The 26,702-nt window shown below is 41.2% G+C and overlaps 3 protein-coding genes across 7 annotated transcripts; all 3 read right to left on the bottom strand.

Annotated features, from left to right (window-relative positions):
- Nucleotides 1–5,105: 5,105 nt before the first annotated feature.
- On the bottom strand, nucleotides 5,106–9,147 carry LOC4347515 (TITAN-like protein). Of its 2 annotated transcripts, none has more exons than NM_001403892.1 (8): nucleotides 8,797–9,147; nucleotides 8,435–8,561; nucleotides 7,943–8,321; nucleotides 7,799–7,857; nucleotides 7,265–7,301; nucleotides 6,718–7,085; nucleotides 6,140–6,221; nucleotides 5,106–5,768 (listed from the first exon to the last, which is right to left on the bottom strand). In NM_001403892.1, the coding sequence occupies exons 1-7, from the start codon at nucleotides 9,051–9,053 to the stop codon at nucleotides 6,171–6,173; spliced, it is 1,278 nt and encodes a 425-aa protein (NP_001390821.1). In that variant the 5' UTR covers nucleotides 9,054–9,147; the 3' UTR covers nucleotides 5,106–5,768; nucleotides 6,140–6,170. The 2 variants fall into 2 exon arrangements, with proteins under 2 accessions (NP_001390821.1, XP_066159980.1); XM_066303883.1 differs by having other exon boundaries at nucleotides 5,119–5,768; nucleotides 7,757–7,857; nucleotides 8,797–9,144.
- Nucleotides 9,148–11,015: 1,868 nt separating this feature from the next.
- Nucleotides 11,016–19,086, bottom strand: LOC4347514 (meiosis-specific protein PAIR2-like). 4 transcript variants are annotated; one of them, NM_001403897.1, is made up of 22 exons: nucleotides 18,965–19,069; nucleotides 18,833–18,889; nucleotides 15,973–16,069; nucleotides 15,812–15,880; nucleotides 15,636–15,728; nucleotides 15,397–15,520; nucleotides 14,741–14,810; nucleotides 14,627–14,668; nucleotides 14,341–14,469; nucleotides 14,139–14,246; nucleotides 13,943–13,985; nucleotides 13,836–13,874; nucleotides 13,514–13,638; nucleotides 13,305–13,317; nucleotides 13,140–13,210; nucleotides 12,944–13,048; nucleotides 12,715–12,865; nucleotides 12,114–12,199; nucleotides 11,952–12,006; nucleotides 11,686–11,855; nucleotides 11,441–11,554; nucleotides 11,016–11,322 (listed from the first exon to the last, which is right to left on the bottom strand). In NM_001403897.1, exons 1-22 carry the CDS (start codon nucleotides 18,965–18,967, stop codon nucleotides 11,257–11,259), a joined length of 1,830 nt encoding a protein of 609 aa, NP_001390826.1. In that variant the 5' UTR covers nucleotides 18,968–19,069; the 3' UTR covers nucleotides 11,016–11,256. The 4 variants fall into 4 exon arrangements, with proteins under 4 accessions (NP_001390826.1, XP_015612272.1, XP_066159978.1 ...); XM_015756786.3 differs by having other exon boundaries at nucleotides 11,030–11,322; nucleotides 11,441–11,557; nucleotides 18,965–19,086; XM_066303881.1 differs by lacking the exon at nucleotides 13,305–13,317 and having other exon boundaries at nucleotides 11,030–11,322; nucleotides 11,441–11,557; nucleotides 13,501–13,638; nucleotides 18,965–19,086.
- Nucleotides 19,087–21,679: 2,593 nt separating this feature from the next.
- On the bottom strand, nucleotides 21,680–26,407 carry LOC4347513 (uncharacterized). The gene is made up of 5 exons (XM_015755620.3): nucleotides 26,136–26,407; nucleotides 25,441–25,548; nucleotides 22,543–23,370; nucleotides 22,295–22,450; nucleotides 21,680–22,207 (listed from the first exon to the last, which is right to left on the bottom strand). The coding sequence occupies exons 2-5, from the start codon at nucleotides 25,468–25,470 to the stop codon at nucleotides 21,833–21,835; spliced, it is 1,389 nt and encodes a 462-aa protein (XP_015611106.1). The 5' UTR covers nucleotides 25,471–25,548; nucleotides 26,136–26,407; the 3' UTR covers nucleotides 21,680–21,832.
- Nucleotides 26,408–26,702: the final 295 nt, after the last annotated feature.

The following is a 26,702-nucleotide window of genomic DNA, read 5'->3' as shown; positions in this document are numbered from 1 at the left end:
GTGTACATTTAACTTCCAGAATTTTTACACGATTTGAATTTTTGGGGTGTGGATTGATTTGCCGAATGATATTTCTCCTTTTGTACATGTTCTTTTTTAAAATTTTACTGTATTTGCCTCCTTCCAACTTGTATAAGAAATTAAGAATAACAATAGCTTGTGCCACATAACCTACTGACTAATAATAGTATAAAATACAAATGGGATTTTAGTAACAAAGTACGTATAGTCAGTATTATGATAATTGATAACCATGATAATTACTATCATTTCCCTAGCAAGAAAAATACACTTGATATGCATACTTTAATTTGCATAATTCTTTATACACACAAATAGCGTCGCTTCCAAATGAACAGTATCCTCGACATGAACATTTTCGCATTACGAATCTCGACTCTCGACGTGTACCTTTAGCCTTTAATTTGGATTGTTTTTCCACATTTTTTTGCACGCGTTCGCTAAATTTTACTTCTAACAATTAATTAAATTGGCATCCTTGTGTCCAAAACAAACAGGTAGCAGTAATAGTAAAAACAAAACTACTCCGTGTGTCGTAACAAAATTTAAATTTCCCCATAATTAAATGTTGGTCGCTCGATTGGCAGATTGGCAAGATGGGATGCATGTGTCCGGGGAGCAAATGCGTTTGCAGAAACGGCCAAGCTGCGTACGAGTGAAGTTGACGCCAATTGTCAAGGCATGAATGTCACTGTAAGCTCCAGGGGTATCCAACGAACTTTGTCTTTCTTTCTCCCTCTCTTTTCTTTTGGGTTAGTTGATGTATAACAAACTTGCATCTCAAAAGTCAGAACTACTATAATGGCATCCAAGAAGCCAAAAAAAAAGGAAAAAAGTCGGATTAAATGACTCAAAAAAAAGTACTATTCCCTCCATCCCCTAATATAAGATATTTTGACATTTTTGCTTATGTTGTTTGACCATTCGACTTATTTAAAAAAATTTAAAATTATTATTTATTTTATTTGTGACTTATTTTATTATCCAAAATATTTTAAGCAAAACTTTTTGTTTTTTATATTTACATATAAACTTTTTAAATAAGACGAGTGGTCAAACCGTAAAAGTAAAATATTAAAATCCCTACTACTACGGCGCATTCTGTCAACATGTGGCTTCAGAACTTATAGCTAGTACTGGTCCTAGATGTAGTCATGTAGTTGTCCAAAACATCTAGTAGTACCTAATTTGGGTTAGTGACTAATCAGGAAATAATCGCTAGGATTATGCCCTTGCCAAACTAGGGATGGGTTACGGTGATAATGTACTGGATGTTCTTAATTAACAGCATATCGATTAATCCTTAATTAACAGCACATTAATTCATGTAGATGATGATTAATTGTAGGACAGACGCATGCATATGATGGCACAATGAAACCAAACTTGTTTTTCTTGACCAAAATTGCACGAAATGGGAAAAATCTAGTACTTCATGGTGGGTGCCTAAAGTCCTAAACCGTGGGTATTATGCTGCAAGTTATCAAGCTGTACCGGCAAAGTACCTCTTCCACTGAGCTAGCTTTTTCTTGTTTGGTGGGCTCGTAAACTAGATCAACTCTCGTAATCATACGCTCTCTACGGTCACGAAAACATATCGTTTTGAACATTGACACACACAACATGTACAACTAATTTCTGTTGCCCGAATTATTTGAAAACTAGATAAAAGTAATAATTATAAGTTTTTTTGGGAGACAAACTTATACCTATACATTCATCTAACTATTCTATATGTTTTTTTTCTAGATAATAACTATTCTATATGTTATTGGCTTCTTCAATAATTTTATAATATATCACATCCATGTTCGACATTTTCAAAACATGACTTGAAAATGGAGGGAGTAATTGTCAAGCTACGTACGGGAATTCATAAGACCAAAGCTTGGATAGAGTACAAAAGAGAAGAAAAAAATCTCGTTTTTCACGTGCGTGTTTCCCAAACTGATAAATAGTGTGCACTTTTACGAAAAGTTTCTATAGAAAAATTATTTCAAAAAATCATATTAATCTATTTTTCAAATATAAATTAATACTCAATTAATCATACACTAATAACTCATTTTGTTTTACGTATTTTCTCAACCTTCACTCTTCCTCTCCTCTCAAACATAGCCGATAAGGAGACGTGAGTTGGCTTCTAGTAATAGCTGGTTGCGGTGCAGCTGCAACCAATGCTTCTGAATATGCCTTTAGAGATCATATAGTTGTCAACCGCTTCATCGTGTGTTTCCACCAGATTTAACCGTTACGATTATCACGGAGCGACCTACCTAAAAAAGAACACGCAATTATGATAGTAAATATTTCCCCCTTTGAAGTTTTTACTACCCAAAGCGACAAGTTTTTACCCCCGTAACAAATTAAAAATAAATGAGACCACATGCAGCCAGTAGCATGGCGTGCAAGTGGGATATTGAGGGAACTCATCAATGGACAGTTGGATTGGTTTTCCCACTGTTTGGGAGGCAGGCGGTGGTTCCCTCTCTCTTTAATGTGCCCATCGCTGATGCCAGGGCTTTCTCTTCCTTCCTTGGAGGACAGGACCACCCAAAATAAAACTCCTCTGCCTCTGCCTTGGCTAGTGAATTCATACAGCCAGGTTCATAATCCCCATGACAGATAAAAAACCGCTTGAATGATATATTTGGATTTCACGAAAATCGTTGATAAAAACCGACAAAAAAGGGTAGAATACAAACAAGTATTGTTAAAAAAAATTATTTAATTTTTTTAAGTTGAAGGAAAAACGAGTGGTTTGTGGTCCAGAAATTCATATAGAATCGTAAACGTGAGAAGTTCTTTTAACAACACATAGACAGTGTGATGTTTCGTATCGATATAGCGGTAAAAATATTATAAGTCTACAAAAGGCTTTAGTCATGAAAACGGAAAAAAAAACACACCACGCGTATACTACTAGAAGCCACTACTGAAGAGCAAAACTCTTCAGCAAAACACAACACCCTAAAAAATATATTTCAAACGATACCTCGAACGAGGATATGATACCAATAGCGTAAAAATAAATTATTCAAAAAAACTAATGTAACACGCTATGATTGTATCTTGAATTTTCATAACTACATATTGAATAAACTAAGCGGCTAATATCTCTTTGTTTGTAAAAGTTTTTGTAAGAATTTATTTTACCATGTATAGCATCGCTCTTCTTTTTCCCTTGCCTCTGTTACCCTCTTTTTAACTCTTCTAGAAGTAAATTCATATGCCATGTTAAAGAAAAAAGAGAGGGAGAGGAGGCAAATTCATGTGCCACTCGTGATAGTGATGCAGGTGCTTCGTAGTCCACACAAGCGTGCGTCCCTAAGATACTGATCTGCACGTCACAAAAACAAGCCCCCTTTTTCCAATACCGCCTAGCTCGAAAACCATCAAATGATAGTATACTCCCAACCATGACAGTCTAAGTCGACCAAATCCACACAATCTAAGAGCAAGTTTAATAGTATAACCAGCTATTGTACCTGCTCTGAGACACATACAAACTCCAGCAAACCTCTACCGAAAGATCCTCATGATGTTAGAGACACATTGATAGCTTTCTATAAACACCAGTACACATACCCATCAGGATGTCCACGTATCAGTGACTCATCAACATCGCTAGTGTTTGATAAATTAACACCATTACATACACCCTTCTGACGTGAGATGTTCACATATCACTATATTAGTGACTCATTGACGTTGTTAGTGTTTGATAAACACCACTACATGCTCCCATCTGATGCCCACATATCAGGGACTCACAGTTGGTGTCTGCCAATTGGCATCCCACTTGTTAGCGAGACGTGGATGTTATTTGCCTTTTTGTTTTGGTTTATTGGCTTAGACTTTTAAGTCAGTTTAAATTCATTTTTCATCCATCCCACACATATCAATACAAAACTAAAAAAACTGGAACACCCCCAATTCTAGTGTAACTATTTTCCATCTTATCTACTCCCAATACAAATATTCCCTACTTTCACAAACTCCAATGCAGTGACTACCTTTAAAGTAAACTTATTTTGAAACAAATAAAAGAGATTAAAAATGAACCTAAGCCTCAATAAAGAGGCCCTTAAACGTTTTGACTCATAAATTCGCTTATAATTCTAAAACAAAGGGCATCATCTTTTCTCTTATACTTATACTTATCAGTCAAATTTAAATTTTTAACCTTAAATTTGGAGTTGATTTTGGGGTTTTTTCATTGAAGTTTATTTTTCAGCCTTTGCTTTTAGATCGCTAAAAACACATATATATATGAAAGTTTTATTCACAAATTATTTTTCATTTACAAATACGCCGTTTTGCTTATTCTCCGAATAAGCGAAACGATGGGGTCCGAAAGATGGCTCCAATAATTTTTGTTCAAGCCAAGAATGCATATATATAGCCGGAAGCCCGGAAATATATATGGATGCGTCCCATTCGGACGTAGCGATCTCGCGTCGCGTCGCCGTCGGGCGAGGGGCGAGACGCAACGCAACACAAGCAAGCGGAGGCGAGGCGAGCGTGCGTGCGTTCGTGCGGGCGGTCGCTGGGCGCGCGGGCGGGGGGGAGCAGTGGCGGCGACGGCGACGGGTCGGGTCGGTCGCTTTCGGGGCACATGCGCGGGGGGCAGGGGAGAAACGACGGGGTTTAATGCCGCTTTTGGGCGATTTGGAAATTTAAGTTGGATCACCTACTGGTGGTTGCTCTTTTATTTCTTCACGGGTTCTTTCACACCTTTGCTCTGCGGCTGCCCTGCCCTGCCCTCGGTGACGAGCTCGGGTTTAAAGCTTAAAAGTTTCTTTTAAAACTCGAGAAGAAAATAAAAAGATTATGTTGGCAGAATTCGAAATGGATGTTTGTAATAATGTTGCAGGTGCTTGTCGGATGCGATTTTTCTTTTTCTTTTTCTCTTTTTTTTTTGGGGGGGGGGGGTAGCTGATCTGTTTCTGGAGGTGTGAATTGTAACAAGACCAAAATGGGAGGATCTTGGGACCAGAAATTGGCACATTTAATCAGCCCCCTTAAGACAGCACTGTGCGCCAGCGATTGTAGGTTGAAACTTGAGAGAGAGAGAACAGCACACACAAAAAGACAGACCAGTGAATTACTAGTACTACCTTTGCCTTGTCAACAACCAACTTCTGTGGCTGTTACTCCTACTATACTGTACTTCTGAGTGCATCCTTCCATTGGATGGAGTTACAATTTAAAGCAAATATTATGCCAGTTTTGTGCTAAAAGTCATCTGATTGGGAAAAATCCAGTGACATGGACACCCTACAGGCATAACAATTCTCCAATTAGCCCAGGGGAATCAGAAATCAATCAATCTAATCAGCTCGATAGCTAGTTGCTACGAAGGAGTATTCTCCTACAGGTAGATCTCTGTTTCAGGCTTTCTATGTTATCCGATCAGGAGGAGCAAATGCACGGACATGTAATCGGATCAGGTGCAAAACGCAAGGACATCAAGTTGCAGCGACAAGGCACGGATCTCCACACAGTTGAGCGCACCAACCAACATTCCGGACTCCAGAGGACAGCTCTCTTCTTGGAAAGAAATGCTCCCTTCTTTTATTACACTTGCATATGGCATTCCACTTCCACACCAAATATCATCCTTTTCAGGCATGTGGCAATAACATCGACTCTTTCAGCAACCGCAACGCAATTCAAAGTTTTGGACCCCCAAAAAAGACAAGCGGCTGCGTCCTAGCAGAACTACAGAAAACCGTGACCACAATCTGCGAACACCAAACAGTGGACGAAAGTCAGGAATAGTTGAAGAAAAATAGGCAGGTCCGTCTAGTACCCTATATTAGTACTTGGAGAAAATAAAAGCAGTCCCTTCTAAGTACCCAATATAAGATTGATTGTAAAACATTGGGTGCCATGAGCCTGTAACATGTCAGTTATTAGAAAGTATCAACCATAAATGTCTTGCTGTAGATAGAGTGCGTCTATTAATGGCATAAAACAATTCTACTAGGAGTAGTTTGTAAAAACAGTCCAGTGACTTTTAGTAAAATATACGTATAATTTTCAATTCTTGGATATTTAACTTAAATGCTTTCAATTATCCTTATTAACCTTGATTGTTTAAAAGGATTCGTACCACAAATCATCTGGCAACCATGTAGATCTGTTCACTGCTCTACATCAATGTCTGACTGTTCACCTTTATTGGAACCTACGCGCTGCAAGAGGAAAGAAAAGCAGGCGTATGAGAGAAATATATACATACTCCCTCCGTCCCAAAAAAAGGCAAACCATGGGTTTTCGTGCCAACGTTTGACTGTCCGTCTTATACGAATTTTTTTTATAATTAGTATTTTCATTGTTGTTAGATGATAAAACATGATTAATACTTTATGTGTGACTTATCTTTTTAATTTTTTTCATAATTTTTTCAAATAAGACAGACGGTCAAACGTTGGACACGGAAACCAGGGTTTGTCTTTTTTTGGACGGAGGGAGTACTCCAGATACAAAGAACAGAGAAGCAAATAGTCATAGCACAAATATGATCAAGCCATACTCTCCCAAATACTGAAATTAATAGCAAAGCAAAGAGATTTTCCTATTTCCAGCTGTCAACATAACACTTACAGACAGTGAGACAAATTATTTTGCTAACAGCATATAACAATTTAAGTGAGAAGGTTATCATGTAAAAGAGCAGATGTGATTTACCATCCGTTTGCTTATATATGGTTTCATCTCAAGGGACAACTTGTTGCTCTTCTCTTCGTGAGGCTTATGGTTTTTCTCAAACTCTTTCCTTGATTCCTTTCTTGTACCAGATTGCCAGACACCACCAAAGTTAGGGAGCCAACTAGAATCAGATGTTTCTGGAACAAGTTCACCTCGTTTTTCCATCTCCATTTCTGCTCTTCTCCTCTCTGCCCATGCAGCTCCTACACGCTTTGGGTTAAGCTTTCCAGATTTTCCTTTCCGAGAGGATGGACGAGCATAACCACTAAGTGACTCATTCTCCTGATCACGCTCGCTAGCTTCTAACCAGGGAGGAGGAGCACCCATGTGCACATTTGCTTTCAAGCCTTCATAACATAACGATATTATGTTAAATTTCACACAACAATAAGGAACTAAAAATAGATATCTTTCATTTGCTAGAGCTGCAGCCTCTTTCTGCATCCAAATTAGTGACATGCTTCAACAGAAATCGTTACAAATATATATATATATATATTAGAAAAACTGTAAAAGTGTGTAGTACCCTGACTGGAATTTCCACCAGAGTTTCTCTGTTGGACCTGAAAAAAATTAACCAAATAGGAAGAAAGCAGTCATATCTTAATCATGCCTGACATCAATGATGTATACATGAATAATAATGCAACAAAGTACGAGACAATATCAACGCTTGCAACTTTGCATCAGAAGAGTTGTGGGTAATTATGCTTCTTTTAAGGAAATTGGAACCTGCAAGCTAACAGAGAAGGCTTTTTTTTGGGGGGGTAAAAGAGATACTGTTAGCACTAAGATTTGAAACTAAAAAAAATACGTTTAGCATCCCCACAACTAAGATACAAGATACCCAAAAGATAAAATTGACATGCTCCTGCTTTGAACGACATCGACTAAATCAATTTTTTTTCCTTGTTCGAAACTCTGAATAGAAAACACTCGCTTAGTTGTTAGCTTTGCCTCAAATTTCACAGCAATGAAACACAATAATGGATAACATCCAAAGGACCATTTGCAATACCTTTTTATGGAATATACGCATGTGCACGTGTTGCTTACTTACATGAACAGAACAAGAAACCGATGAATTTGGTCCATTTCCGAGGATAGTAAGTTGACCACCTGTGGAGAAAAGGATAATTAGCAAAATACTACTAATCAAATGGTAAAATAATACAGTAAGGAGCATTTTAAAACTCAGGTTCACCTTTCATTTTTGTGCCTGCACTTTGAAACAAGTCTGTACCCAGCATAACCTGTTGTTCATGTAATGCAACCGATCCACAAGGTATGATGGGCACTCCGAAAGTCTCAAATGGAGCAGAATACGGAATACTTCCAAAGGAGGAAGATCCCTGGCATGCTGTACTATTGGGGTAGTATGCCCCATTAGTAGGACTTTGTAAAGGCATAACAACATTAGATGCAGTATTACTAGAAGACGGGATGTAAGTTTCTGCAAAATTATCCAAATGTTTAGAGGTAGATTTATTTCGGATATCTTTCAGTGGCCCCAGAGATGGTCCAATCAACCCTTCGGTCGACGTCTCTTGTTCTGTACTCGAAGACTCGCAGCACTTCTCCCACTGAAATATCAGAAACACCACATATTAATACACCCTCCGCGGCTCTGCCACACCTGCCACACCTAGAGTGATGAAACAATGTACTTGGTAGCATAAAACAGACAGCAGTGCACCTTAGCAAGCTCATCCTCCGAAATCCTAAACGAATCCACCTGATCCATCCCACCACCATGCTTTTGCAGGAAAGCCTTCACGCCATTTAGGTGATCCTGGCTTGCGAGATGATAAATAGCATTGCTACTGCAATAGAATAAAATTGGGCTCAGATCAATATAGTAATATGTAAGCATTGAAACTTCTTTCTAATTTACCCTCAACGCTAATGTAATGTTGCTCCAATAGCGCCCTAGCCCTAATGCACGGGAATCCGACGCTACTGTTCAATTTGAGAACTCCTAAGGGCAATCCGAACTGAAACTAGAACCAACTTATCCAGATCGAGGAAACCCTAGGAGCAAGGGGACGAGTTGAGTACCAAGCGAAGCGGCTGTCGAGGTCGACGAGGTCGGCGGAGCAGAAGGGGCACCAGAGGCGGGAGCGGGCCGCGGAGGACGGGTGGCGGAGCGCGCGGCGCAGGTCGAGGAGCTTGGAGCGGAAGCGGGAGAGCGCGGCGGCGAGGGCGGCGCGGTGGGCGGGGAAGTAGCGGTGGCGGCGGCCCTGGTCGTGGTTGCGGCGGCACAGCTCGCAGTACTCGAAGGCCGCCGCGGGCGCGGCGCCCCGCTTCGGCGGCATCGGCGGAACTCGCCGGCGGCTCGTCGGCTCGCCGCCTCCGCCGCCGCGGCTTCCGCGCTTGTGTTTGGTGCTCGTTCAGAATTCAGAGTTCAGGAGGTTGGGGATGGGGGCTATTGGAATTTCAATTTTGGAAAATTTCGTGCCGTTTGGAACAAAAGAAAATTTTCCGTTCAAAAGAAACTCTTTTTCACATTATTCTTTTATATAGGAGTTTACATAACACCGGCCCATATGTATTTTTTTTTCAATTTGATATCGTATAAATCGCGATTTGTTATTTTTTATTTTTTGCTGAATCACAGCTGCTTGACATCCCAGTTCTCTAACGAGTGATTTCCCCACTTTGCACTTGTTGATCTTGCATCAATTTATCACTCTTTCTCTATAAACAACTCTACACATTTCACACTTGTATATTGGGGTAAGTACCTCCTGCTGAGCTGCACATGCTCCCGCTACTCCCTGGGTTATAAATGTACTCCGTTTTAACTTCTACTAGCGTTTGAAATTTATTCAGAATATAATATGATTTATTGTTTTCTATTTAGCCTATCATAGCCACATTTAAAATTTTAAATATTAATTTTAGAGTTGATTTTTTTTTAAAAAATATGTTCTAGCATTGGTTTTTAGCCATAAAAAACATATATAGACAAAAAATATCTATAAATTATTATTTTAGTGGCTAATATGTGTTACGACTTATAACCAGCTATAAGCAGAATGCTCAAACTCTCGTCTCAACCAATCTCAGGTTTCACAGCCATATTGTATTTAATTAATCTACTACTTACTCATCTCAATCGATCATAATTATCTCCCATTAAATTTCACTTACTTTTATCTCCATACAAAATTATAGACACTCTTGCAATTTGAGACAGAGGAAGTTTCTCTATTGCTTGTCGAGAGCATCAAATATTTTGCAAATGAACTGTAAGCTCCTATTTGGAGTGTTTAAGATTTTAAGAAGCGGCTTGTTCATAGCTCTAAAAATGTTGGGTTTCTAAGAGTTTATTTTCTGAATTTTACAGTTAAGTATTCCTGGAATGTGGGTATTTCAATGTTTAGGGTAGTTGAAGATCCTTGAAAAAAAGTGGGACGTAAATCCTGGTTTAAAATGCAAGAGGCCGGTTCTCGTCTTCCTTATGGATGCCTTGATTGTACATGTGTAGAAACACAGCACACTACACCGACCAAACGAAACGAATTGACCGATATTAATTCGTGAAAAGATGGACGCTCTTGTAGTCGTAGACAACTCTCCAGAGCATACTATTCCGGTCCCGTACGTAAGAAACGCCAACGAACATCCATTGCCGTGACACGCGCGAGGCGGCAGGTGTCCCGTACATGCTCCTGTGACCGGCCTGGTAAAAAAAAACCACAGTGCAACGCAAAGTACACATCTTACTCCCATATACTGATGCGGCGGCGATGTCCATCCAATCCACCACAAATCTACCAGACGTTTCTGTACACTGTGCACTGTTGAGGGGCACCATCAATGATGCATAAACAACCGGCACCACATTACTCCCAGGAGGCGTGACCACCGCGACAATGAATATAACTTGCCAACTTGGGATGGCAACCACAGGACGCGATCGATGCCCTCCGGCTCCCCCCCATAACTCGAGTGGTTAGCGCAGGTGTACCGCAAAGAGGACGGCAGAATCGAAAACCAAACGCAGGAGGAGCAGCCGCGATCCAGGAGAAACTGTGCCGGCCAACACTGTTCAGGCGGAGAGGAGCCGCGGTCCCCTCGGGAGGCTTCCGCCATACGGCACGGCAGCCAAGCCGCCCCTGTACGCAGAGAAGGGCACAGTAGCTGATGTACTACCTGGTTCAATCAAAGAAGGCTCACCTGCTGTCTCCTTCACTGTTGCGTCGAGAGACACGGGGCTCAGCTGGCTGCAGTGACGAGCTGCAGTGGAGTGATTTGAAACATAATCGAAGACGCAACAAACGTGAGATGCGTTTTGAATGCTTAATTTGAGTGTGTGTTAGCACATAGTAGCGTCTATCTCCATTTGCCATTTGGGACAGCGGCATGGACAGATATCTACGTGTGCGTGAGTGCTCTCTGACTATCTGCACAAACTTGAGCACCGGAACTAGGAATAGGATGGATATATCTACTTGTGGTCTTCTGCACCTGAACTACGATGTTAGTTGCTCCTGACGCTTGCGACACGAACCCTCACTGAACTTGAACTTGAACTTGGGACTTCTGGCGCTTGACGTACTGGAGGATCGGCTCCTTCACCTGCGGTCATTTTCACGGGATCAATTAAACTCAACTTGATTACAGCGCCAAATGCCAAATACTAGTACATGCCAAATGCCAGATGTTTCAGTTCAGAGTTGGGACATGGAGAGTTTACCGTGCTGGCCTTCCTGAATCGCTTGTCCTGCGAGCACTGCGTCCCGCCAGCACCAGCCAAAGACTTTCTGACCTTCTGCCCGAGAACCCCACTCTCCAGGGAACAAACGGACGCCTGCTGCAAAGGTATCACACAGTTCATCACCTTCAGCTCTACGTTTGTCTGTGATTTAATTTACCTGGATTCTGAGTCGCATATGGCTCAGAATCGTCTGTGGTTAGTAGGGGATCAGGTTTCGGTTATACCTCGCGCACGCTTGTAGGAGTCCTGCTTGGATCCTTATCCACCGTGGAAGCTTCCTGCCCGCTCTGCATGGACACGTTCTGCTGCGGCTCCGGAAGCTCCCGGGTGCGGGTGAGGTCAGATCCGACGGACTGGAGGCAACCCATCGTCGATCCATCTCTCATTTCATGGCCTATAAAGAGAAACATATTGGACAATGTCATGTTAGTACTATATACGCAAAGACAGATGCCAAGTCCATGGAGATGCGGATTGTTGTTGCCATTACCACTCAGGTGGTCTTTGCGCTCAGGCTCACCAGGTTCTGCATTGGTATCAATGGCCTGCATGATGAAGCAGAGTTTCAGATTAACCATGAATAAAATGAATGTTGTGGAATGCAAAGAATTACTAGATAAAAACTTGGTGCTGTTAGATATGATTATGGTACCATTTGTTCGGCTATATCGACTTCCAGAATCTTTTTTATCTCAAGGAGCTTTCTGTTGGTGACTTCAGAATGAATGACAGCTTTGCCTGTAAAATAGAGTGACATAGGCCATAAGATGGTATGGTGCACAGTAGTAGTGAATCAGTCATTTGCTCAAAGATTAGTACTAGTTCTATTAGTACAATGCATGGCGGCAATGGTCAATCTGAAAAGATAAGAGTGATGTATCTGAAGTTCCTAAAATCATTAGTTTTCATCTAAAGCAGCAACAGCTTCAGTACATGTATATTCTTCACAAGTATTACAGTTAGACAATGTTTTTCATGAGGCATCCAAAATCCTTCTTCAAGAGAAGTTGTTGACAGTTCTTCATATAATAAGTGAACATGACAAAAGGTAATCACTTGAAGTTGCACAATCTATGTAGAAAATGACACTCAGTTGGCATGTTGATTCAGTTATTCTCCTTTCACAGTTGTAACAGAATTGAGCAAACAATACATAACTTGCTCCTGGCTGACAGACTAAACCAGAAAAGTAAATAATGTACCATAGAATAGAAGCATTTGAGATTTTGCAAGAGATTAGTTCAAGGTGTTACCTAGTCTTCGGTTGGCTGAATTCTTGACATATCCGTCTTGCACCATTTTTTCAATCAACTTACGAACCATGTTCTGGCTGGCCTCCCCATCTAGCTTGCCATGAAGTTTGCCTACTGACACATAATCCATTGGAAGTGCATGGTACAGTGCCTGTAGCAACGATATATATCAGCAGAAATGACATGATGACCTCCAAATACAAGCCAAGGGTAAGCGACAGAGATACACCTTCATATACATCAGATCACCATTGCTATTTTTAGTTCCTTCAGTAGGTGAGACATTTTGCATGATGACCTCTTTCTTTATGTGTGGTGTTGTAGGATCAGCAATCTGAAGCCACTCTATGATGCTAGTGATGGACAGTACAATATGCCACAGGGTAAAACTAAAATATAGCACATGAAGAAAATGTTTGGTTGACCTTATTAACAGAATAACTATCCTTTTTTGCTCTGGATAGTAAACCATCTTTAAGTAGCCTCTCCATAATATCTGAAAAGTGAGTCATTAGTCAAGTATTTCAAGGCTTTAGTGAGAGTGAAGAAAGAATGCCTGGTAAGCACACATAAGTTTTTCACACCACTACCTTCAACCATTTCCTGCAAAGCATTCAACAAGATATTGTTAATAGCCAGCCATACAGCTCATACAGTATATCAAGATATTGTTTGATTTATAAACACTGATGACATAAAAGCGGGTAAAAGTTTGTGACCTACTTGTAAGTCTAGCACAAAACAGTAAATACTCTAAATAGCTATTTTATTATATAAATGAAATACCAGTAGGCATTACCATTGATATGTCGGGGAAATTAACAAGGACATCTGAAACCTCAAGACTTTCAGTGTCTCTTGAGCATATCCACTCTCTTACTTGAGCTGTTAGCTCTTCCTCGTGAACAGGATCTTGAGTATCATCTGCAAACATACAAAGTCAGAGAAACGTATGAAATTTTCAGGTACTACAGAGTCAGAGAATGTTGAACATGTATTGCACACTTCATGAAAAATTAAATGAGCATCCAAACATTTGAATAATAACTTAATAGTTGACATAAAATTCATTTGTATGGAAAAGGATGCACAGATGAAGCTCTCAGATCAAATTAACTGACCTTCTGAGATTGTACCATTTTGACCTTTGCAAGTCCCATCTATTTTGATAAGTATGTTAGCACCAAAAACAGAAAGTACAACAAGAATACAAACAAAGAAACTTTACCATTTGGAGCAACAATGTAACGCTCTGCTTCAGATGGGCGAACCTAATAGAATTAGCGATTCAGTCTATACTACAGGTAAAAGGAAGACAAAAATATGCGTATACATCGAAAGGTGGCATCACAGCACACTAAGGAGAAAATTAAGAGAATCTCACTAATAAAGATGCTCAATTATATGTTCTCTTAGGTCTTTACCTCAGTGTCAGAAAAATCATTATCTTGGTCAGATTCATTATCCAAGCTCATATTATCATCTTCACTGTTGACATTGTTATCATCACAAGGGTCAAGGACACTCTTGACCTGCATAAAGAATAAAAACATATGTAGCAATGAGTTTAATTGAGAAAACAGAGGTTTCCTGGTCCAAACGACTGCTATCTCCATAATCCACTACCTTCAAAGCTAACACGAGATGCTTGCTATTGACATTTCCAACTTCCATCTTCAAGGGGTTCTTGTTCCATATATTTATGGCCTCGTTGTCAGCGCAACACTTAAAAAAGGGTGGCTCGTAATCTTCAGGCTGCAAATAGCATAATAAATTAACTGTTTTCGATTCCACGAACAAAGTTCTATAGAACAGAAAAGGTTGAATCCTTCATTTGTTCAGAGCAAAAATAATTATCTATTATGGCGGCTTCAAGTTTCAGTAAATAGCAAGAACAAATTGCTGCACTCACTGTGACATCATCGTAGTATAGCAGCTTCATTAGAATGGTCCTCTGAGGACAAATACAGGATAGCATTAGGTAAGTTCAATCCATTGTAACAAATCTGTGAAGTGCAAAAATTACCTCCTCTGGCATTTGGTCCAAGGTCCTCATAAGTGAAACCAGTGTTCTTATCATCTTACAAGCAGAGCTCCTGATTGGGAACCATATGATCATGTCAGGATATCAGCAGTGACTAGTTAAAGCTTACAATAATTACTTTGCAATTGCCATACACATATAAAAACCAATAAACAACCATTAATGAGCTTATCTAAAGGACTAAATTGAAACCATACCTTCAGAACTAGAATTCTGCAAGTTGTGGAAGAATATTTAAGAACAACTCGCAGAAAAGTTGGACTCAAAATTATAAGCCCAACTATGTTTTTAAAAAGGATTTACATCATTTATTGCCACCTCACAGTCCTATGTACCTAAATTTACAAAGTTACTGGAATCTATGTACCTCACTTTTTCACCACATTCCTTACATAGAAAAAGAAAATCTGAACTCCTTTTAGTCATCAATTTGCTCCTACTTCTTTGAAATCATAAAATTTTAAACTATTGTTATGTTGGGACTGCAACTTCATTAAACAAACACTCTCCAAAATGTATAATGCTAAGCAATATGAAAAATTAACCATTAAATCGTAGCATTTAGCTAAGCAGCATGGATAACTAACTAGAAGTCTAGAATGAATCATAGCCTTTAAAAGGGATATGTATGAGAGAACCTCATCTGATCAGGAGTGACTTCTGCTGCATTTGATTTAAATGTAGCACTGTTTTTCTTGCTCCCTGTGCGGCTCAAGTTCATTGCAACTTCATCACCGCTCGTGTTGGGGTAGCTAAATGAGACTGCAGGGGAGTTTGACACAGAATAAGAAAATGTTTGACATATGACCCACAATCACTGATGTAAAACCAACTTTGTATGCTAGAAGTTAGCCATATTTCACATGGTAATACTCACATGCATACTCCTCAATCATTGGGCCTTCCTCCTTCTCACAGATGCAGAAGAGAAGGGTCTTGAGATATTTCTTCTGTAGTGCATCATAGACACCTAAAATTTATCACAAAAATGGATTAAATGAACAAATTGGAAAATTAAAAAGATTTAACACGTAAAACAGGACATATTTTCACCTTTTTCCATCCAATCAATCAACCTCCTCGACTCAGTATCCATGGGCATTAGCTTCTTAATCTTCATCTCTGCAATAAATAAAAGGGTGTTCCAGCTAATAATATCATATCATCTGAGGAATTTGGTGTATAAAAGGGTTAGGGACTATAGGTAATGTGACCTAGTGCCGGAACCGACTTATCATTGAAGTACTTCTCAGGGAATAGACCTCTGATGTAGCTGATGTTGTATATAGCAATGCGGAGCAAATTCCTTGTCTGTTTGGTCAAAATATCACCACGTTATCACAATAGCGTTCTACCATACATAATTCAAAGAGAGTTCAGTATTCAATGTAATAGAAATAGAAGGGCAATAAAATCATCACAAATTGGATTACTGATTAACAAGTTTAGGCCTTATTGGATCCTGGTCCACCCCCAGGGATGGACTGAAATTGTAGTTCAGTTTCCTAGCCCATCCTGGAGCATGGCCCAGGGTTTTGGGCTTGCCAAACAAGGTGAGGCACAAAAGTTCACCAAACAACAAATGTGTCATGCTTTTCAATACTTTAGCACATGTTGAATCAAATAGGGTACCAGTCCCATTCAAACACACACCTGCAATAAATTTCTTAACAAATGCATAAATGAACATGGACCATACGATATATTTCACCTACTATGCACTTGCAGTCATGGGATCCTAAGCACTTCTAGGCAAAGTGCAGCTGACCATGTGAGCAAACAAGTACTAGAAAAGACAAAGAAAAACATTATTTGATTGGATATAAACCAACTGGTTTTTTGAAAGTACAAGAGGTACCAAAGTTTGGTGATCAACCAGTAATCCTAAAACTCATGTGGCAAAGCCAATGTCCACTTATTAAACCGAGTATCTAACAAAGATGTTAAAATAGGAGTGAGAGTGGGGGCTAGTCTAAAAATCATGCCAGCAGAGGTTTAATAAGCTGGCATATAATTCCTAAAGGCATAACATAAATTCCAAATTCAAATGATAGCGCAACAAAATAACCGATTATAAACAGAAGTGCAGCTTTTCTTATCACAAACTAATGCAGGATTAAGCAAATGTCTGTTCAAACCCAAAGTAGTGTATCGGAAATATTTTAAAAAACAGAAGAAGAATTAGGTCATAGAACTATCAGAACAGGAAATCTGGGAATAACCAAACCAATACGTGTGGTACTGTGGTGTCTCAATTCCACGTCCAAGCAACAAGTTTGAAAAGAGAAACTAAAATTACTCATGGAATCTGCTGCTGCCAAAAAAACTCTGAAGTCTAAAGAGATACCAAAAGCAAGCACAGCAAGAATTCAACGAACTGAATAAATTTTAGATGCTTCTAACAATATGATTCAAAACGATTGGAAGTAGAAACTCTTCACAAGGCTATGGAAGCAAGGAAAAAACCTTTTTAGGCCCTGCCAATTTGATCGATTCAGTGAACCGTGGGGGGTATGCACCCATGATTCCAGCATATAATCATCTACGCACAAATCATCAGGCCAATGCTCGTGGGTTTCACAACGAAACAAAAACGAAACGGGATTATCAAACCAGCGAATGTCTCCTAGAATTCCAACCAAGGTAGGCAACGTTTGTTCAAAACCCAAACAACTAACAAGCCTACTGGAAACATTTGAAAAAATCGACTCATACGACTGTCAGAAATGGAAATCCTGAACAACCAGGCCCAGGCCAATACGAGTCGTGTCTCGATTCCATGTTCAAGCAAGCATTTCGGAAGCAAAATGAAGTTACTCACTGTAACTGCTGCTCCCAAAACACTTCAGAAGAGATTCCAAACGCAAAGCACATGAGAAGTTCAACGAACTGAACAATTCCTTAGATGCTTCTGGCGAAACAGTTCGAAACAACACGACTTGAATTCGAAATTCTTCGCAAGGATATCTAAGCCAGGGAAAAAAACTTTCAACCCTACCAATTTGATCAACTACGCAGACTGCAGAGACTATGCGCCTATGTTTCCAGCACGATGGTCTACGCACAAACAATCAGGCAAATGCCTGTGGGTATCACAACGAAACCAAATCGAAACGCGATTATCAAACCAGTGAATGTCTCCTTGAAATCCCAACCGAATCACCACGCGAGTAGCAAAACAAAGTGATGTGATCCGTTCAACAAAATTCTAATGCTGAGAGAATCGCACAAACCAGTAGAAATTCTGCTCAAAATTTCTGCGAAATTTAGCAAACCAACCAGAGATTTTTCACGAGAACATTATGTCAAAAAATTTTCACGAGAACAGATTCGGTGCCTCAAACCAGAGAAACAAAACTCACATCGATCAAGCAGCAGGGAGAAAAACCACCGAATCATCATTCAGTGCGATACCGAAACGATCCATCAGTTACGCATTCGAGAGATAGTGCTACACGGAGAAACCAGAAACCAACTCCAATCTGAGATACCCAGAAGCTTTTGAACGGGCGGAGAGCACCAGAGGAAGTGAAACAAAAATCCCAGGACTCATGCTCCAAACACGCCTAAATCCGCACGAGAAATCGGTTAAAATCTGCAAAGCACCAATGAAATCCACCCAAAAACACTAGCAAAGTGAGATGCTACTGATGCTTCGCACTGGCCGCCCAACTAGCACCATTTGGTAGTCAGCGGACGGAGACTACCAGAGAAAGCGAGAAACCCAAAACCCCACGACGATCTCCAAACACATCCAAAATCCGCACGAGAAATCGGTTAAAATCAGCAAAGCAACAGTTAATTCCACCCAAAAGCACTCGCAAAGTGGGGGGGGGGGGGAAATCCGACACGCGTGACCACCAACACTCGAATCAAACCCAAATCGAACGCCAGCTACTGCAAACCCCAGTACACCACACGAGCGATCAAATCCACAGCGAAAAACCTCCCAAAAACCTCGGCAGAAAACCCTCGATCGGGTGAACCGATCCGATGTCCGGCACCGAACCACCGAAATCGAAAGTCGCACGGGAATCGAACAGGAGATGGGCGAGGAGAGAAAAAAAAACTCACCAGAAGCAGCGAATCCTGCTCCGTGATCTCCGCCTCCTTCGTCTTCTGAGCCATCACCTGCATCGCAATCACCCACTCCGATCAGCACGCACACACCAGCAAGCGCAACGCGAAATCGAAGCGAGAACCCACCATTTCGTCTCTACGGCGGCGCGCCGCGCGCGAGATGAGAGAAGGGAGAGGGGAGAGGAGTGGGAGAGAGAGAGAGAGAGAGAGCGAGAGAATTTGCGGGGCTTTGGAGAGCTAGTTTTCTCTTCTTCTTTTTTAAGTACTACTGTATATATTGAAGATTTAAAGTGTTATGAATTTTTACCCGGGTGCTTTTCTTTCGAGGAAATTACCGTACCCGAGCGCCTTTTCTTTTGAGGAAATTAATTAACTTGTAAAACAAGTACTAGTAGTAGCCGTAAATTTAATTACGTGTCTGCCACGTCGACAGGACGGGCACGATGCGTTTCCGGTTTCCTGCTTCCGAGATTTGGAGGACCCGCCTACGCTGCGCCAGCCTGGCAGCCTGCCTCCAGCTATAAAAGTACTCCCCCTCGCCGTGATTCGCCCTCGTCTCCCACCCCGCTCCACCGCCACCGTCCTCCTTGCTCGCGTCACGCCGCCGTCGCCGTGCTCGCGTAGTCGCGTTCGCGTCCCACCCCTCATCCGGCGCGGCGCGGCCGCGCGGCGCGCCCCCTCCGCTACGCCATGGCTCTTCCGACGGCGACCGTTGCCAGCCTCCCGGAGCTGCGCGCCCTCGTCCGGGAGGTGGTCGGGGAGTGCCGCGTCCAGGTACGCTCCGTCGCGGCGCTGCGGGACGCCCCCGAGATGTACCTTGCCCTCTCCGCCCTCTCCGTCGACTACCAGTGGCAGGTCGAGGACGGCGACCTCGAGCGCCTCGCCGACGTCGCCGAGCTCGCCCGCGTCCTCGACCTCATGCTCAAGGTCCACATCCCGCAGCTCAAGCTCCAGCTCGTCGACGTCGACCTGCGGCGCGGGCTCCTCAACGACCTCGTCGGCTTCCGCGTGAGGGGTTCTCTCGCCATCCACGCGCTCACCCAGGACATGGCGGACGATGTCCTTGCTGCCAGCCCCATGCCCACCGCCGGCTCCGGTGCCCTGCTTCTTCAGACGCACTCCCGTCTCACGGAGCTCCTGCTGGACCGCCTCCTCCTCCACTCCATGCAGGCGCGGGCTCTCGCACTCAGGATTGGTCATCCGATCTCGACGAGTGTGCAGGCGCTCGACGAGCTTCTGCACAACGACATCGCCAACGGCGTGCGAGCGGACCGTCTCCCTGAGGCGACTCCAGGTCAACTCGATCGCGCTCTCCATCGCATTACCAACATGTTGGGATCGCCTGTTTGATTTACCTCCCTGTTTGATTTACGAACAGAATTTTGGATGTGTAGTAGTAAGAGATTGTATTGCTTAGTCCCCCTGTTTTGATTTAGGGATTTGAGAGTTGATCTACGAACAGAAATTTGGATGTGTAGTAGTAAGAGATTGTATCGCTTAGTCCCCCTGTCACTTTAAAAAACGGGAATACGCAAGGAGCGCATCTTTGTATTAAGAGGAGTAAAAGTCTGTACAGGTGAAAGAGAAAACACAGCAGGACACGGGATTACAGGAAGTCACCCAAGAGCATTAAACCCTAATCTCGCGATACAATGTTGCGACCTGAGCGCTCTAAAGGCGTGGCCGGTATGGCAGTATTGGCGAGCCGCCACAGCGCTGCCTCTTCCGCCATTGCCCTTGCCACTTCTGTCCAGCTTCTGTGCTTCTGGTTGAACACCCTGTTATTTCGCTCCTTCTAGATAGTCCATGCTGCGAGAGTAGCAATGGTATCAAAACCTCGCCGTTGAGAGCTCGGTAAGGTTTCCCTCTTGTCACACAACCAGGAGTGGAATGAGGTTTCATTGACAGGCAAGCATTCCGAGCGACCGATTGCCGAGAGCAGTAGCCACCAGAGCTGTCTTGATTCTGGGCATGCGACCAAAATGTGGTTGATGCTTTCCTCGTGCTGATCGCATAGGACACACATGCTAAGGTGGGGCAAGCCCCTGATGCTTAACCTGTCCGCCGTCCAGCAGCGGTTGAGTGCGACCAGCCAGCTGAAGTAACGGCAGCGCGGCGGCGCCAGCGATTTCTAGATCGGCGTGGATTGGAACGGGATTCGACCGAGGAACAATGCTTGGTAGGCGGAGCGGGAGGAGTACATGCCTGAACTTTCCCATTTCCAAATAAATTGGTCCTGGTGATCCGAGAGCTCTATCTCCCGCAAAAACGACCAGAGATTGAGATACTCCACGATGGCCTGCAATCCGAGGGCTCCTCGTATATCGCTTTAGGGATTTGAGAGTTGGATGTGTAGTAGTAAGAGATTGTATCGCTTAGTCCCCTGTCACTTTAGGGATTTGAGAGTTGTTATGGTTGATTTACCAATTGTTACGATTTGTTGCATTTACCAATTGGGATAGAAATGAATGATGACCTTCATGTATCAGCAAAATCTACCAACTGGGATAGAAATGAAATGATTCTACGCTCTTGATGACCTTCATGTATCAGCAAATTAAATCCAGTGGCTGCCAGATTTTTCTTTTCGTTGGCTTGTTACCTGACTTCTTGAATGTGCAACTAACCATGGTTGAGTGTTGAAATTTGTTTTAGGAATTGAGGTCAAGCTGTAGATATCTTGTCAGCCCAATGCAACCAAAAATATGTTGATAGTATAGCTGGTAGAGCATCTGTAATTGAAATTCAAATGCAGAAACCTCTTATTAACCTGTTTATCACTTGGTGTCAAACAAAAGGTAGATGTTCCAGTTAATGTCACTAGCAAAATTTAGAGATGAAAGACGAAAATGATTCAGTTGTGTCCTGGGTTAATGAAGAGAAACGCAAGCATGTAAAGTTACAAAACTTATTGGACAGTATTATAATAATGTAGTAAATGAAGAGAGAAATTACATAACCATCTACGCTGGATAAATGCTGAGAAAAACACAACTAAGATTTAACATGACAACGGCTGCAAGGCTTCGTAACAGCTAATTTAACTGTCGAGGGAACTTTTCGCTCGATGAATGTTTCAATTGCCAATACCGCTCTGTTGGCTTCAGTGAGCATCTTGCCTATAGGAAAACATTTCTTGTGTTCGCCTGTAGAACAGCTAGAAACACCACGGGTTGTATCTAGTGTTAGGCACTTGAGTGAGGTTGTATTGTCAAGAATATAACATGTTAGCTCGATCAAGCTCTTTGCAGAGCAGAAACCAGTGATCTTCACGCTCTGGAGGTTGCCATGACGATGGTGTTCAGGCATCTGCCTCAATTGCAAGGAATCTCCAAAAATTGAGACATGCCCCATGCGTTCTTGTGATACCTGAAGATGAAAAGCCAATGTGCTTCAATTGATGGTTACCACTGTAAATGGCCAATACATAAGTTTAAAGAATGAAAATTAACTTACATCCAGAAAGAAAGTCTCCAAGGAAGGAGAAGCATCAAGAAAAGAAACCAGAGAAAAATAATCATAGGCTGGGGAAAAAGTGACCATTCCAACAAGAGAAATAGTCAAGCACTTGAGGTGGAGGAATTTGCTAGGCAACATTGGTGTGTCGACCATCTGCGGAAAGATAATCAGACTGATGATATTCTTCTAAAGTACTGTTGTAAGGATATAGCAAGTCCATAATCATTTAAAGTTTTTGGGTGTACCTCATGAGGAGAGCCAATGGTTAGAGTTTCAAGATTTGGCACATTGGATGGAAGCTCTGCACAAGCATAATAGACAGCACCAGGATAGCACATGGATAGGCTCTTCATTTGCAACGATTCGCCAAGCAAGAGTTGCACATGATTAATTCCAAAGTGAAAACTACCAAGATTTGGAGCACTATTCTCTATGACTTGCAGCATTCTACATTCAAACACTTCCAGGTGGCTAAGGCGTTGCAACAGGCAAGGTATCTTCACACAAATTATTCCATAGCAATAGTTAAGTTCCAACCGCTCCAAAGCATAAGAATTAGAGAGAACGCACCCTAACTCATTGCCTGTAATATGTACAAAGGCCAGATGCAGCCTCGTCAAGTTTCTTAATTCAAGGTTGATTGTGGGATGGAAAGAACACCTGCTAAGATAAAGATGCCGCATTGAGCTTCCTCTCCCATCAGATAAAAGTGAGCACGGGAAGTTGTACTCATCATCATATTTTGAATCAAAGTAATTTGTGTTGTACGATAATATCCCAAGAGTGAGTTCTTCAATCAATGGTGTAACAGCAATCTGAAGCCAACTGTCGAGATAATAACTGGTGCTGGCATTGTAAAATATACCAGATTCAAACCTTAATGATTTGATGCCAATGCCTGAGTGGTTTTTCAGAATGCAATCAACTTTCTTGATGAAATTCAAGTCCGGTGTTTCTATACGAAATATAAGATTAGGATGATATCGCCAGAAACTACGAAAAGCACGAGACACGCACGCAGCACGAGCAGCATCCCGTAATGGCATTAGGGAGTGTATATGACTCCAGATGTCCTGCATGTATAATCAGGAAAATATTGTGAATGTAAACTATTGCCTCAGTTGGAAGGGAAAACAGTACTAGCATATAGGGTATATCCGTATAGCGCATTGGAATTTGTGGTAGGCAAATTGAACTGCATTTTTATTTTGCTCCTTTTCTCTTTCAAAGTTTTAGTAGAGTCTGTCCTGAAAAGGATACCGTATGTAGACCGTCGTCAGTGACTAGTAATGATAAACTAATATGAAACTTATGCTTAGTTAGGCAAGGACTAGCCAATAATATATTATATCTGAGCATATGTGGGTAAACTAAGATGTATGAAATGATGTGTTTTTTGTACAATAGCATCCTACAAATTATAAAAGATAGAAAATAAATAGAAAAAAATACACATATATTCTTTATAAGGTACAATTCTCAACAGATTTGGCAGAAAGCCGATGTAAGAAACCAATAGCTTTGGCAGCTACACCGTGAGAGATAATAGATTGAACAGACCAGGAAAACAAAAGAACGCCATCCTACAAGAATATTCACTTCTCCCACCATTTATACTGAAATTAGAGCGAACAGTAGTGAAACCACTTCACATGAACTGTGAAGCCAGCAAAATGGGCATGGTTTACTTCAAAGCTTTCTCACTCTCCTAGTCTAGACATGTTAGTTGTCAACAATCCTGCAACAGACATATTGCCCAGCATCTCAATGCCCACTGAAGAAGATTTTGAGAGCAGAATGGGATATTGACAAACATTTGTGCCACATATAACTCTGGTTACCAGCAGTGACCAAACTCAGATGTCCATGGGCAGTTCTCATCACTTCCAAGTTGCCGGTATTAACTTCTTTATGAAAGTTAGTTTTCAACTGAACTAGGAAGGCATACGCTTGATGGATGATGAGGAAGATACTAAAGACAAATTGCAGGCCAACGGTTCTGTAAACATACATTAGGAAACTGCATCTAAACCACAGTAATAGCAGAAAAAGAAGTACATGAACCCGGTCACTGATAAGGGGAGGGGGGGGGGGGGGGAAGAATCTCTAAAAAACCAACTGCGGATCTAAGACCCATCACCAACAGTTTTCAGCGGGAGGGGTAAAGGTATACGGAAAAACTGATCCGCGATCGATCGCAAGGGCGATCTGGTAGCGATCAGTTGCCCCCCCTCCTCCCTCCACCTGATTTCTTTTTTTGGCACCGCATTACTTTCCTATTTTAGTAAATTTATGCACCTAAAGTTTATACACCTCAAGTTTACACATCTAAAGTTTAGAGACCAAAAGTTTATATATCCGATTCAAATTTGAATTTGAATTCAAATATTTTTTATATATAGTATTTCTATACATCTAAAGTTTATAGACCTAAAGTTTTTAGATCTAAAGTTTATAGAACTAAAGTTTATAAGTCAAAAGTTTTATATACATGTTTCAAATTTGAATTTGAATTATATCTGATTTAATTTTTAATTTAAATTCAAATATTTTCTATATATAGTATTTCTATACATCTAAAATTTATACACCTAAAGTTTATAGATCCAAAGTTTATAAGCCAAAAGTTTACATACCCGATTCAAATTTAAATTTGAATTCAAATATTTTCTATATATAGTATTTCTATACATCTAAAGTTTATACACCTAAAGTTTATAGATCCAAAGTTTATAAGTCAAAAGTTTACATACAAATTCAAATTTAAATTCAAATTTTTTATATATAATATTTATTTACATAAATTTTTCCAATTTTTGTTTTTTTTAAAAAATTTTGTTGTGTACTGTAACAGGGAAGAGAAGAAGAGGAGGAGGAAGGGAGAGAAGAGAGACGTACACGGGGAGGGGGGTGCAGGTATCACCCGCGCATTAGCAGTCCCCAAAGGTATAACAGCTAGAACGGAGAAAAGGTACTCATGCAGAACTTTTAGGAGGTTGCAGAACCAGCACTAAAGATTTGTTCAAAAAGTTTTACTATAGGTGCCGAGGGGTGCATTTAGAGGCTACTTACAGCAGTGATAAACTCATAGTAATGCTTTTCCTCTAATAGAAGTCTTACATTATCATCATTTGGTGTCATACCTCTGGAAGGTTCAACCCTGAATATCCCATTATTTTGCCGCCTTCAGAATTTGCAAGTTGTAGACAGACTGAGCCCTTTCTTTTAGCCACTGAAGCAATAAAAAAAATCTGCAGCACATCACATGTGTACAGACATTAACAACGGAAACAAAAAAATCATGGTACAAATAAATCAGTTTGGTTCCCTTGTCCAACTTTTGTGAAAGAACATTCATGGCTATAAATCCAATTTGTTTCCATTAGGGAAAAAAAACAGTTCAGTTTAGCATTGGTACTTTTTGTTGAAATAAAGAACTCTCTCTTTTATTCTACACTTCTTTAGAGCACATACATAACATAGTGGCTCGTCATAGGTTCTGCCCAAGCCCAATAGGCATTACAGTGAAACTTGTCATCCAGTGGTATACATATTTCTCCCCAAAACTTCTCCCAAATCTTCTTGTAAGCAAGATGCAGATTCTTGTGAAATTTCGGTGTACAGACTGTGTAGCCAGTTTACTAGTTTAGCTCAAAAGAGTCAGTTTGTTCTCCTCACAAAAAAAAAAGTTAATTTTTTTCCTAAGAAGGAACCGTGAAACACAAATACACAATACCTAAAGGTTTCCGAATAATTTGCTCAAGAAACATATGCATTAAATTCTGAACAAGATGAGAGTTGAGAGACACTAAAGAGAGGCAGAAGGAGGTAGGCTTACTACGGGCTTGGATATGCCGCCGCTCCTGTTGCACGGACATGAGCCGCTTGAGGACCAGCAACCCCATTGACAACACCTCAGCTCTGCTAGAAATCGATGGCGCCAACCTCTGATTTCCCCCTCCTCTCGGTACCCAAAACAAGAAAAATCAATAGTACTATATCGCTATTTGCAGAGGCGAGGTGAGGGATTCTCGCCGGCGCCGACGCGGACTCCCGCAGCGGAGGTGGAAGGGCCAACAAGCCCCTTGTCTGGGTGTTGTTCTTGCCTTCTCGGCCTATGATGGGCTCAGTCAATATAATAGGGGCAATAATATGGTCCGTCAGTGGAGGCCCGATCACCCACGAGAAAAAAAAAACGATTAGTATTGGTAAAAATTTGTCGACAAATTTTTTTTCCGTTAAGATTTGTCGAATTTTCAGCCGTTAATCTAACCTTGACATCCATGTACTATTTGTCTCAACGCTCCATCGACACGCTTAACTCGCTAGTGCTCGACTACCTTGTGCATCCAATCGTGTAGTGTACAGTTTCCTATCAACTTTTCACTCTGCCAAAAACGTATAG

Source organism: Oryza sativa, chromosome 9 (genome assembly GCF_034140825.1).
Source record: "Oryza sativa Japonica Group chromosome 9, ASM3414082v1".
NCBI classification, from domain to species: domain Eukaryota; kingdom Viridiplantae; phylum Streptophyta; class Magnoliopsida; order Poales; family Poaceae; genus Oryza; species Oryza sativa.
This window is presented reverse-complemented; position numbering and strand designations above follow the sequence as displayed.